Genomic DNA, 14,289 nt, shown 5'->3' on the forward strand with positions numbered 1-14,289 from the left:
GGTTACTGTCACTGCTGAACTTCGACAATTGCCCAGCAGCTGAAAGGCAGGAGCAGGGCAACTTCTCTTCAGTGCTCTAAGAGTACAGATAGGCAGAAATCTCTGAAGAAGATGATCCATGATGGGGTCTAAAATCAAAATTATGGTTCAAATGGTTTAACATTTTCCTCTCTTCTTTCTCATTGTGTCAGTCATGACAGACTGTGAGCCCTTTATCTATTCTGCTTTGGCAACATACGATGTCACTTCATGAAGGCATTTAGATTAAGAATAGTAATCAACCATCTCTAAAGCACATGGACATTTCCACTGGCACCTACACTATCTAAAAGTTCAATGTGTGCTTATTTAATTAGCATTCACGTCTTCATGAATCACAACAGAGGGTTTCTGAAGGCCATCCCCAGCAAAATGTCCATGTGGGGGTGTGCAAGCAGCACTGCCACACACTTCCATGAAGCACTAGCCCAGAAAAGCCTCCTTCAGTCCTTGCCCTGTATTTTCCCCTGGTCCACACAGCATTTTCCTTTAGTGCCATGTCTCTAGCTCAGCGTAAGGTCACCCTTAGGGCTCCTCAGGGTTGTGGGGCTCTTTGCAATTGGAGCTGGAAGTTCCTTAAACACCACAAACCGATGTGCTGTGCTCCAGGTTACTTGCTGTGTGTCTCAGAAAATGTTTCAAGAACGTTTGAAAAGCCAGAGTGCTCATGAAAATATTGTAGAAACAAGCTGCCATGAGGTAGGGTATGAGGTCCGGCACACAAGAATTGGGAGTGGGACAAGTTTTCTTTGAACCATTAAAACCAGTATGCCCATTCAGTCAAGCCTTTTTAACACATATTTAAACCACACTGAAATGAATTATCTAGTATCTCTGTTTAGCAAGGTGGGCAACAAAGCAAATACAGTAACCCAATTTTCTTTATGCCTTCACCAGACTTGCACTAACAAAACCACCTGTGAGCAGTTTTTAGCTTCCATTCATTTAACATAAGACAGGAACTGGGGTGAATGTGTGTCCCTCATCTGGCAGCACCTGGGTTCAAGGGTGCCTGCACGGAGGTGTAGCTCCTTCCTAACGCAGACCCCAAAGACGCACAAGACTGCAAACCGCACTGCCCAAGGAAGACAACTTTGTTCCTCTGATGACAAACAGAAAGATGAGTTTTTCTTTCATGCCAACAGCCCAACCTCGCCAACGGAAAGAGTCCTGCTGCCTTACAATTCGAATGGTCACTCTTTTGGTCAATCTTTTGGCCCGTGCACAAGCAGCCCAGAGAAGCCTGCACTCCAGCTAACTGTGTTGTAGCTCTCTAGCAGGGCAATTTTAGTCTTAAGGGCTGTCAAAACAGCACCTTAATGCAAACTTTTTTCACAATGAAAAATATTAGCACTTGCAAAGTTGTTAATATCTATGCAAAGCAAACTATAAATAATTCATTTATTCCACATCCATCTGCATCATTTGAAATGCAATAGAAGAATAGACTTGGGGGCATTTGGGTTATCCAAGTATTGTTGATCCAAGCATTATTACTAAAGGTAAACTGAAATAAATTACCTCAGTTATTACCCGATGATTTTTTTTAGCATGGTAAATAAAACTTATTAGTTCTAGGTCATTAAATTCAATATTAGACTTTAAAAGAGCATAGAGATTCTATGATGTTATAAGTAAAACATACAACAAAACATATGTGCTTCAGTATTAAAGATAAAAGAATTACTCTATTATATTTAGATATTAGTTATTAGTGCATTTTTCAGAAGGACTTTTGAAATAAAAAACTAGCTGCCATTCTCAGATGCGAGCTAGGCATGAGATGGTTCTGGCTCTCACTGAGTGGCAGGCTTCCAAATAACTGAGCCATTTCTGAAAATGTCATTTAGAGCCTTTTGCTAATTTACCCACTATTCCTCTTCAGATAAGAATAAATACTATTTTGCCAGTGTTGCCCGTGAAGCGAGTGGGCGGGGACCTCAGAGAGCAGGGCTTGATTTTCAGATATTTTTAAGTCAACTTGCTATGATCCTGAACACATCCTTTGGTGTCCTGTGCTTCAATGCTCCTCACTGCTTGAATATATTGTGCTCTTCACTTCAACCTTTATTCTTCTCATTTGGCTACAACCTCTCTGCAAGGAGTGTCTCACCATGTCTGGCCAGTGTCTAGCACAAAGAAGATGGGCTCCTGTTTGGAGCCTTCAGTGATTAACACACAGCCAAAAATCCTGGCAACAGCCACTGCTACATACACTCTGTCTTCCAAGATGCCAACAGCAAGGCTGGAAAAACATCCTCCAAGAAGTAAGTAATGACGACACGTTGCATCCAATCAATTGCAATAACCACGAGCAGTATATTTTAGGCTGCTATTATGTTTTTCTAACTACAACAGCAGCCAAGTACTTTTGATGTGAGCAAAATGTATTTGCCGTTAAGTACAAAGACAGAAGATAAGCATAAGTCTCTGCAAGTGGTGTCTACGATTCAGTCTCTACTGCTTGCTTTGACGCTGGGCATGATGCTGCCTCCCCGTGAAAAAGGAGGAGTGCTTCTGAGATGTGAAGGGACAGGGAACCCAAAATGGGGGGTCAGATTCACGGCTGATAGCAATCGCTGCAGCTCCATAGGGACACAAAGACAGCACTCATAACCTGCCAGGCTTCTCAGGCCAGGTAATGACTATGAACTGTTGTTTTCAGGACAAATCAGATGAGCGAGCTGCTCTTCAGCACGAAATGCTGGCACCCCTCTTTATCCTGGTTTTTGTCCACAATTATGGGAACACTGCAGCACCCCAGCGAGCTGTTCAGAAACCTGAGCTAAAATCCTGCGTGAGAGGAATTACAGGAAAAGCCTAGTAATTGTGAAGCCTAATTACAAAGTAATGTGGAGCTTGAGAGCAGACTTGCTAAGCAGTTAGAGAATAGACTAACGAGCGGGCCATCTGTCATCCGCAAGAGGGCTAACGAAAGGCCGGCACAGGACACTCCTGACGGTGTATGGAGGAGGATATGCAAATGAGGAAACGTCCAAATACAACATTTCAGATACACAGTACAAAATGAGCTGCTAATTGGAGTTCATATGCATGCTTAGCATATGGACAACATAATTACAGTTGTACAGTAAAGGGAAGTTCACAACAGAGGATGGTAATGGAATGGCACAGGGTGCGATGCACCAAGCGATGAGCAGAAGAGCGCAGGAGGAGGCACGGGGTGGATGGGGCTGGAACAGAGACGCAGTTCGGATTCTTTGCACTTGGATTGCAGGGTAAAGGGGTGCCATTTGATCACCAACACAATCTCAAATCTCCTGTACTCCATTGCTCTATACCTACTATACTATACCATAAATACTATACTGTAGCACTATATACTAAGTGGTCCTGGAAAGTGAAACCTTCACAAAAAATCCAGCGCTTACTTATGCTACAGGGCAAATGTAAGCGATAGCAGTCCCTAGAAGTGGAACTAGAAGCAAACTCTGGAGCAGTCAGTTCTGGTCTATGAGTGCATTGCTCCCTTGCGGAGTGATCTTAACTGAGTCAACAGCAATAGCTGGGGCAATAGAAGACACTGAAAGTAGCAGCTAATTAAACAAAATATTCTTTCCTCTCCCTAAATCACTGGATAAAAAAGCAAACTGGAATTTGAAATCACAGGTAGCATCACAGAAATTCTAAGAGCTTCAAAGTTCCATCTTTGGCACATCTCTCACTAAAGTAAAATTAATTGCAATTCCAATAAAAAAGATGCAAACGTACCCACAAAAGCCTGTAATCTTTGCACTGGAAGTATGGTTATGCCAGCTTTGAGACCGCTGTTATTTTTTTTTTTTCCCCTAGCTCCTTTGAAATCAATGGAATGACAGAGCTATTGATCATAAATACATTGTTTTTCACTTGCCCACTGCAAATCAAGAAAATCCTTAAAACATCAGCTCATCCCATCAATTTCAGTTAGATTTCAGCATATTTTTAAGTTTTGTCCTGAACAGAAATACTTTTCTTTTTTTCTTCTTTTTTTTTTTTTAGTTTTTATTTTAACATTTGCTCTAAGATTCTCTCAAGTCAAAGGAAAGACCTTACTCCATCAGAGGGCTTGAATCAGCCCCTCCCTTATGGGGAAGAACACAGAAATTTTACTGACTGAACTATTTTGGAAGCAAATCCCTCACATGATTCAAATACTCCTAAACATGCAACACGCTTCATCTTTGGTGAGCCTACTGAACTCCCATCTTCTGCATTAATGAAGATGGAACGGAAGGAAATAGAGCGTTAAAGAGTCAAGAGGACTCAATTTTGCAGCTCTCTGAATGACCATGATATTTTGCTATATAATTAACAGGAGAAGAAGGGGAAGAAGGATAGACAACAGCTACCTGTATTTTAACAGTTGTGTGGATTGCCCACAAAACATCAACTCATTTTGGGAGCTGACATGCAATTTTAAACATGCAATTGTTAAATATGCAATTTTTCTTCTAAGGCATTCCAGCACACTTGTTATACTAAGTTTTATTAGTTTGGCTTAGGCATTTTCAGAGTCTTTCATTTGCATTTTAAAAACTGAGAATAAGAGACCAATAAGAATGTGTGCTTGGGAATCAGGGTATTGGTCCTTCATCTTGCTTATCAGGGACCTTAATCAAGAGTTCACCACTTAGCCAGCTAGAGAAAGCTGTGAAAAGCAACTATAATGCAGAAAAGTAATTAACTTTGTAAAATGGCTTTGGGTCCTTGGATGAATGACATTGCAGATTAGCGTCTTGCCCTTAAATGTGAAGTGACCCTTGGGTAAACCTACAGAATATCTATGGGCTTCATAAAATTTCTCTAGACATATTAAAACCAGTATCAATGGTATTAGTAGCACAGCAACAGAACAAGTCCTTCTAAATTATCTATGCATGTTTGCACAATACTACTTTGTGCTTTGTCCTTTTCAGAAACAATATTTTAGTAATTTCCGATCAGGCAAGACTCATGTTAAGTTGTGCTGGAGTCAGTGAGACTACACAGGGTAGGGGGATGGAGTTTAAAACATGTCAAGACTGGAGTCTTAATAAAAGTGTATAAGGCAACAGTATGTGATCATAATTGGAAAAACATGGGAAATACTGTTTTTTCACAGAAGACTGCAGTTTTGTGGAAAATATGCCTTACATCCATGTAAAGCTATACTCATCAGAGAGGGGATGTTATGCATAGCTCCATGAAAATACTTCATTCTCTGTTCCTGCAAAAGTTTATTTAATTCATTATCATTCCCTCATATTCTAGCAAATAAAGAAAATGGCAGTAAAGGTCTCCATAAAACACTCCTTCCTTCATTAGGGCCATTAGGGATATCAGTGCTAAAAAAGGGGGGCTAGACAAATAATTCTGAACTGCAATGCAGCTAATATTTCCATTGTCATTATTGCTAGAGAGTGGTTATGGGGAGCAAAATTGCCCCAGATTGCACAACCTGAAAAAGAGCTCCTGCCCATCGGCAGGTGTGTTTGTGAAGGTGCGTATCGTCCACCATTGCTTTCCCCTGTAGTTGAATTGGTGGGAGAAGTCGGAGACAGCTGTGCTGAGGGCGGCTGGGGAACGTGTTAATTCAACACTACGCTTTAACACTCTCTCTTTTCATTACAGGTATTAAAATGGTTCCCAATGGGCATAACAGACAAAGAAAGCCAAACACGAGGAAGGATTTGATCCAGTTCCGCATTAAATTCAAAAGAAAAACTAATAACTTCAGTGATAATAGGAGTTGGACTGGAACCTACACAAATGGCATACCACAAATCATTTTACTTTCGCCAAAGCTTGTTCAGACTGCAGCAATTTCCAGCGAGAGCTGGAATCTACATCCCCCCAAACAGCTCTACTCCAGCAAATACTACATGCATTAATTCAAGTATTATTTGGTTTTCCCCCGACTAGAAAATAAAAGGCAGCAGAGGATAAAAAGAGCACATGGCTTGTGTGCAAGCACCAGCCCAGCTGCCGCTGGACGACTGTTTGCCTGTTGCTTAGCAGTGCTTCACCTCTCCACTGGAAAAAAAATGTTTTGATGAGGGAATATAAACCTGAAGTTTTGTTTATGGTAAAATAATGACTGTGATAGCGCTCCAACCACTTCTTCCAACCATGTGCTACATCACCTACTGAATGCTGGAAGCATTTTGGGAGAAAGGCTGCAGTTTTCAATGCCTACTGGAGAGCCTTAAGTAAAAAAATATAACAACAGAGCAGTGGTGTTTGCATATTTATCAGGAAGAAAGCTGGAATAGGAATTTGAGGATTGAATTTTTGGGCATGGTTCTGGGCAATCAGCTCTAGCTGCCCTTGCTTGAGCAGGGAGTTGGACAAGATGATCTCTAAGGTCCCTTCCAATCCCAACCACTCCTTGATTCTGTAATTTCAGGAGCAAAATAAAAAACAGGAGGCATAAAGAAGAAAATAAAAAAGAGATGCCCAGAGAGCGAGGAAGCAAAGCAAAGACACTGTGACACATTCATGCTTCACTCACCAGTTATCCATTTAGCCTCTGGGTCGTGAATTTTGAAATCATCACTGAAGAGATCTTCCACTGTTATCTTCTTCTTCTGAGACAAGCTGTTATCTTCAACTGTAAAACATTTGAAAGCAAACTGCCATTACTTCAACTTTGTAATGTATCTGAAAGCACAGCAACTGAGAATAAGGCCATTTCATATCTCACTCAGAAATGGTCCACATTAAGATTTCTGTCACATATAAGCCCCTTCCCGTTGTCAATGTTATAAGGACCACCTAGTGGTTCACAAACAGAAACCTCCTGGTTACATATGCCTGGACTCGGCAACTACAAAAAGACCAAGATATGGTCCAAACTGCACATTTTTGGACATAACCCGATAAAGCCAAATTTTAAATGTCATGACCCATAGGTGTCATAGTGCTACATAATGCTGACTATTCCAAAGAATATTAAAGCTACTTAATACTAAGACTATTCTGAAATCATTAGTTAAATTTTTAAAAAGTAATTAAAAGTGGCCAAGTTTTTATAGCTTATATTTTTATTTCCTTAAAAACTGTCACATGGAACCACAGTTAGAGAGGTATTTAGCCTTATAAAGGCTCATACAGATTACTTCAGGAATTCACAAAAGATTTTCCATGGGAATCAGACACTTGGCTGCAGAAATATTTTTGAAAAATCTGAGAGACATAACCCTAAATCCTTAGGTGTTACATAGCTGGCCCATACTAATCTTCATTTTTAGTGAAAGGATATATGGTTTCATTTGCAAACATGGAAATCTGGACAGCTTTTACATTGAAGAACCAGACTGCCAGTTTAAGATGCTGTGAGACCAACTTCTAATAAAGTGTCCTTGATTTAGTTCATTCTTCCTAACTCTACCCTGTAGCACTCTGCTTTCTCCACAAAGAAGTACTCGCTGTACATCTTCCTCCTCTGTCCTTCATACAGTCCTCTCCACATTTCTCGTGATTCAGAGATTGCCAACAGATTTCTGATGCAAAGTGCAATCTGTAGAAAATGCAGAACTGATTTCTTTCTGCTTATATACTATTGTTACAAGGAAATCTGTCTCATCTAGGATGTCACCAAGACTAAACACGCATGAGTCCAACTGAATAAAGCCAAGGCACAAATTTAACCTTTTGAAGTCCGCCACAGATAGCATCTTCTCCTGAGCCAAAACTATACCTTCTCATTTCTATCACCACCTCTCTGCTATGTAACAATTCTCATAAACACAACACAGATGGTCCTGAGCCTGTAACTGAAGTGTTTATGTTGAATCAATGGATTCTCTGGCCTTACGGGTGAAGAGAATATATATTACATCACAGAACTCTAGAGCGGGTACTTAGTTAATATGAAAAAGGACTTTAATTTTCTCAAAGCTGAAATTTTTAGAGAAAAAATAAACCCAACAATTTTGATTCATCTATTCCTCCTTTTCATTTTTCCCCCCAACAGTAATTTTTTTTTGTTATGACAAGCAATCACCTTCTATGAATAATTTGTTTTCAACATTCAAATTTTGCTGAAAAAAATATTTTCATGGAAACCTTTCAGTCAGCTTTAAACACGTTTGCTCTTTAAAGGAACACATGAGGCCACATTCTGAATATTTCCACAGCAGGAATGTGTGCTTCAGCATCTCCCCTCACTACAACATCCTCATACCTGAGGTATACTGGTATCATGCAGCCTTGGCTATCGTTAACATTGTTTAGTACTAAACTTCTTACACTGAACACACTCGTGATTAGAAACAGCAGAATTAGACTCTCTGAAGCCATTTATTAGAGGAAAAAAGTCTTTACTACACTATATTGTAGCCCCTGAGCTACCTGAGACCACTGAAAAATACCTATGAACAATGTTTTGTTCCACTAAAAGGTGTTTCAATACAAACTATCATTTTTACCAAATTAAATTATATTCTTCAATTTTCATATTTTTTCCAAGTCTGACTGAGGTTTCAATCACACTGCTCAATGTGGCTTCCAAATACCAAGACACATTAATACAAGTCCCCAGCCAAACCCCTCTGTGTGACAGCATTACGCCAAGTTCTTTTGCATAATTTTATTTATTACAATGGAAAAGATAGGTCAGAGGAACTCCAGGAAACTGTTCCAGTTTAGTTTCCACCATGGTGCAAAGCCCTAGCACTGGGTCCCCGGGGAGATCAGGTGGTGCAGAGCAGGAGGTCAGAGCCCACATACGGCCCTGGGCTTACAGCTGTTTCAGGTGCCACTTCCCAAATGCCACCCTGAGGAACACGGACACACTCTTCCCACCATGAGGGCATAAGGACAAGCAAGCCTCTGTGCTGGAGATTTGGGAAAAGACAAGGTGGGAAGCTCTTCTCATTCCCTCTTTCTGTGCAGGATGGAGACAGCCCCACCTCTGTACCTGCACAGCACTTCCAATTCTTCATAAGGCAGAGCAGGAAGAAGGAGAGGTAGGAACTGAAGCATGCACACCCAGGAGCATCCCTACGGCACGTTGCTGAGATTCCCTTACTGTCTCCTGCAATGGGCTGTATTACCTGTATTAGGTCCTATAACGGGCCATGGACAACATTAATCTCAGCCATACAGCTGGGGAGAAAACAGACAACTAAATAATCAACCAACCAATGATTTTTCAGTAAAAAATTCAGATTTACTGACCTCTCATCTAACACATAGGTAAGTCAGAGTGCTCATTAAGAATGCCTACTCCATTCCTCTGGCCCCAACGGAGACATTTATGGAGGAAAAAACGCAATTGCAGGATCTCAGGTAGCCCACCCTGTCCTGAGCAGCAGTCTCTCAGAGTGCCTCACAGTGTCTCAGCCAGCTGGTGGACACAAGTTGTGTTCACACCCAGCTGCAGAGACCTTGAGGCCTCCTTGGGTTTATGGAAGGAGAGGATCAAGCATGTGCCACCACCTTTTTTGCACTCGTGTCCCCTGCCCCCAGCAGCCCCAGATGGCAGCTGCCAGCCAGGGCCTGACAGCACGACAGCACGGCAGCAGTGCAGGGGGCACAAGGAGCTGCGATTTGAGTGCCAAGTCAGAAACCCACCCTTCAGACAGCAAAGTCATGTGCTGAGAGAACCAAGTGAAAACCATATCCGTTTTATTTTTGATTCAGTGTTAAAGGCATGATGGGAACTCTGTGTTGGTTCATCTGTCATCATTTGGGTTCATCTGTCTGCACCTCATCCTTGAAGTCAGTGCACCCAAAAGGACATGGGCTGAACTGATAAAAAGCTACTCTCCAGAACACAAACAGGACAAAGCTCCTCCAGAAACCCAGAAAACTCAAGGAGAAAAGGGCTATGAGCTGACCTCCCTGCCTGTTTTGCCTCTGCAGTACCAATCCTTTCTTTCAAGCTTCCTTTCAACTCCAGCAACGCTCAGAGGCTGCTTGATGGGTCAGAAGGTTTCAGTCACCTTTGGGTGCCCACTTTTCTTTCCATCATCCCTGGGGCTCAGCTGACGATCAGTGTCAGGTGCTTTTCTCACGCACCTCCTGGGCTATTGCACATTTCAAGCATGTGGGTGAGTGCGCGTCTGTGAATGTCCACCTCTCGGTGGGCAGCAAGCCAGGAGCTTCCTTCCCACCTCAGCATGTCTGCTCAATCCCTGGGCAGACCTAATGTCTCTTTTACCAGAAATGACCTCTCTCTACCCAAAAGGCAGTGGCCAGACAAGGCAAACAGGCAGCCTGTCTCCCTTCTGTAAAATCCCACTTTTTTTTAATGGCATATAGTACACATTTATATGTAACAACTGCGAACAAACAAATTACATTCCTGCACAGCTGGTGACAGGATATTTCCTTGCTCCTCCTGACTAGCAAAAGTCATACAAAGCTTTCTAGGCAATGCATTTTGCTGTCTGACAGCATGCTGTGAATTAATGCTATGCAATGACTACCTCAGTACCATCTCTGGAAAATGTTTCCTATGAATTTTGTAAAAATTTTAATATGGAGTTGGGTGTACTTCCTTTTTTTTCCTTTTTTTTCACCTAAAGGTCAGATTTGAAAGGAGCAAACTTGATGTATATCTCCTGAAATCTTAAGGTATCAGGAACAGATGTGCCAAAAGTCCTTGTTTGCCTCCATTTCCAGAGAGGACTAGAAAGCAGCCTCTTCCTAAGCAAAATGTCTAGTGGAATTTGGGGAAGGTTTTTTTTAATTAAAATTTCTGTAGGATTGGGTCTTGTCTTCAGCTTTGATGTGTGTGTTTGTGTGTGCATGCACACATGCATATCTATAAACTTTGGCATGTCTTTATACAAATGCACAAACAACAGTGCTAGGATGGGACCCATATTGGTACCATATGTAGCGACAAGTGAGCAACCGCCAATTAGGAAAGGCTCAGTCCCACACTTTTATCATTTGTATAAATAGCTTCACATTTTTCAAAGGTGGGTGGAGTGGCAGGACTCACACACACATGAAATCAGAGTCCCTCAGCGTAGGCAATTGTGTGCATGTGGTGTACTAAAGTGTAATTAAATGTAAATTTCACCAGTTACTGCTTCTTTTGAGAATGTTGTTCTAGAATACCAAAGGATACACAAATCATAGAAATGTTTAAATTTTATTAGGATTTTATAAAATAAGACCTAAGTGTTAGCTAGCAATAAAGCATTGCTACTGTAATTACGATGTCTGCTGAATGCAAAGAGCACTGTTCCCAGTTTATGAGCTAATCTTAAAGGAGGGTGAATGACCTGCGTCTGGGAAACCCAGAGCAGTAGGGATTTCAGCCTTTCTGCAGCTGAATCCAGAGTTAAAACCTACTTTAAAGGTTTGGGCTGATTTGCAAAAGAATCTTGAAGAGATATATAAATCCCCTTTTTCCTCAGTTATTAAATAGCTTAATCATTATCTGTTCTGCTAAGCAAATTTTCTCCATTCCCCACTCTACTACTCACTCTTGGTTTTGCAGGAGACTACTTCAGCTTTCACAGTATTGGGAAATACCACCATCATGGTGCAAGCTATGGGTCCAGTTAACCACTTTTCTTTGTCTGAACACTGACTACAAGACTGCATGCTGCACTGTATCCCATATATGTCCCAAATTACTCTCTGTGGGCACTGCAGGATGTTCAGCACTGGGTTTAGAGCATCTCTGCATTGCGTGCCTTGGTACTGCACTGCAAAACAGGCCTTCAAACCTACAGCAAAATACTTAGAGAAGAATGGTTTCCCAGGCTGGGAGAGGGCCAAGACCGACAGGAACAAGTAAGGCATTCAGAGGTAAAATGCAAAAGGTTATTTGTACTAGTATGAGAGTGTCAAGCTGGACTCCAACATTATCATCAGAAGGAAGACTTAAAAATATTTGAAGCATTTTCAAGTATTGTGCTCTGCCCATGCCAGACTGCATCACCCGCTTGAGACATTTCCAGTGAAGAGGGTTTTCTTGTTTGTTGGGTTTTTTTGTTTTGTTTTCTGATTCTACCCTCACATTTTGCAGCAGCTCCCCATGAACATCCACAAAACTGCTTCACCTCCTTCCTTTGCTGTCCTCCTGCCCCTTCCTCACCTCTTGTTCAAATATCCATCACTTATTTTTCAGTTTGGCTACCAAAGGATAAACATTTCTTCTTCCAGTGAACTATTTTATGGCAGGAAAATGCAGTCTCTGCTTCTCCTTTTGGACAGGCTCCTCCACCTTTCCCACTCCTACCTTGTTGGGACGTGCTATCCCCAGTTGGGATGAGCAATGTAATGCTTTTTAGGTTTGTCAAACCAGCCTCAATGTCTCATTTAGCACTGGCTGGTGGGAAATGCCTGTGAAACGAGCCTCCTGCTACCCTGTGCCATAGTCCCTCCTCATAACAAGCTCCAGGGCCAGTGGCCCAAAAGAAGACTGAATTCAGCTGCTGCCAAGCCACAGCAGCAACCTAAGCTATCTATTTTACCCTTGGCAGAGTCTCACCATGAAACAGTTTGGATCCATAATAAAAACAGAAGCAGCACTGAGCTCAGAGGTTTTGTATTTGCATGTAGGATACAGCTCTGAAACACCAGCAGGGGAAAAAACAACCCAAACCCAGTTCACCAGCAAATCAGGTAATTAGAAATCTCAAAAAGCATGAATAGAAGCTTTAGCATAGCAAATGACTTTGCATATTCTTAAGTTTTAAGCACAGAGACTCTCTCAATGGTGTTATTTGGAGTTGTTAAGTGCATACCAATAACTGTGATTCATGTGTATACATGCCTGTGCACATCCCAACCAAAAAATGTCTTTGTGTATGCATATACAAATATAAACACACAAATACACTCGTGAATTTTATTTATAACTCAATGTAGGTATTACACATTCCCACTTCATACTACATAAAATACAATGTCATAATAACCCATATTTACTTGTGTCTTCCTAAATTAGAGAATGTTAACTATAGGATCTCAATGCTCATTACACCTTTTCTGTCTAGGCATTTGCCTGGACAACAGCACTTCAGTATCTATAGTCGTAACAGTCATTACTGGATTTTATGGGTGATTTTCTTGATGGAGAAGTGGGAGTAGGGTTCAGAAGTCCCAAATGAGGTCTATAGTGGAGCCCAGAATTGAAATCAGAGCTGCTAAATCTTCACCAGATATCATTCTGACCATCCATATAAAGAAATCATTATTACAGGTGGTCTTGTAAAAGGAAAGACTTGTGACTTTAACTGTATTTAGGACTGTACAGGTATGTTTATGCTTCTCCCCATGTATCCATCTCTATGGAATCCTGCTCTTCGACGGAAGTGGCACCCATGGTCTCATCTATGCAGTGTGAGCCACTGACAGATGCTTGAAGCCCCAGGGTATGGGTTTAGGAATCTAGGCTTCAGTGTGCATTTTTGAAATTCTGGGACTGCACTTCTGTAAATAGAAGGCAACATTTCCATACCTAATAGGTAAGGGATGATATTTTTCACTGCAAGTAAGTGGTGCCTGATATGAGTATGGTCCACAGACCATGCCCCAAACCATCTCAGGGATGAACTGCACTGTCCAAAGGTGTTAAATCTGAACACTAGCAAAAGTAATTTAAAAAATGATCCTTAATTAAGTTTAACCTTAATTAATTTAATTACTTAATTACTCTGGCATGATCACGTGCTACTTACACTTACACTGAAAACTTCAGGATAGCATAAAATAAACTGAACACAGCATGATGATAAATAACCAAAAGGATAACATAGTGATTGTTTGTTTCAGTCATTTTCAAATTAACTCAGTGCAGTCCTGTATTTCTTGATTTATCACTGTCTCCAGTCTACCATACAGCAGGACTCTGGGATAAGAATTGTGTCAGGGAAGATGGCCCAGATCTGCTGAACTGCATGTCAGTTCACACGCTACGAGCTGGAAATTTCTGCCACACAACTTCCATCTCATTTTTCCACTTCACCGTCCTGTGCCCTTCCATTTCCTACGGTTTCATTTTTCCCTTGCCTCCATTCCCCTCCTCAGCTCTGTGCTTTCTGTCTTGCTGTCCCCCAGAATCACTTGTGTGTACTTATCCAAGAAGGAGCCTCTTTTCTTCTCCTCTACGTCCCTCTGCAGGGGACCTTCTGCCTTCTCCTGTGTTTTGTAGCTCCTTACCCTTTCCGACACTGAATTCTCTTTTCTATGTCTTGTCTCTCATTTATCTTTTTGTATTCAGATCACAATCTTCTCAGAGCTGCAAAAGCGCATTATTTCTGCTCCATAAGTAGGCATGGAAATTTACAGGGCTGTATA

The 14,289-nt window shown here is 41.4% G+C and overlaps 1 protein-coding gene across 5 annotated transcripts in view; it reads right to left on the minus strand.

Moving 5' to 3' along the window:
* DPP6 (dipeptidyl peptidase like 6) overlaps window positions 1-14,289 on the minus strand; it is a 575,225-nt gene that overhangs the window by 164,741 nt on the left and 396,195 nt on the right. For all 5 annotated transcript variants that reach the window (XM_069778210.1, XM_069778212.1, XM_069778209.1 and 2 more), the window contains exon 3: window positions 6,533-6,631. In XM_069778210.1, the coding sequence (XP_069634311.1) occupies window positions 6,533-6,631 (99 nt within the window). The remainder of the gene's footprint in view (window positions 1-6,532; window positions 6,632-14,289) is intronic.

This window comes from Haliaeetus albicilla, chromosome 2 (genome assembly GCF_947461875.1).
Source record: "Haliaeetus albicilla chromosome 2, bHalAlb1.1, whole genome shotgun sequence".
Taxonomy (NCBI): domain Eukaryota; kingdom Metazoa; phylum Chordata; class Aves; order Accipitriformes; family Accipitridae; genus Haliaeetus; species Haliaeetus albicilla.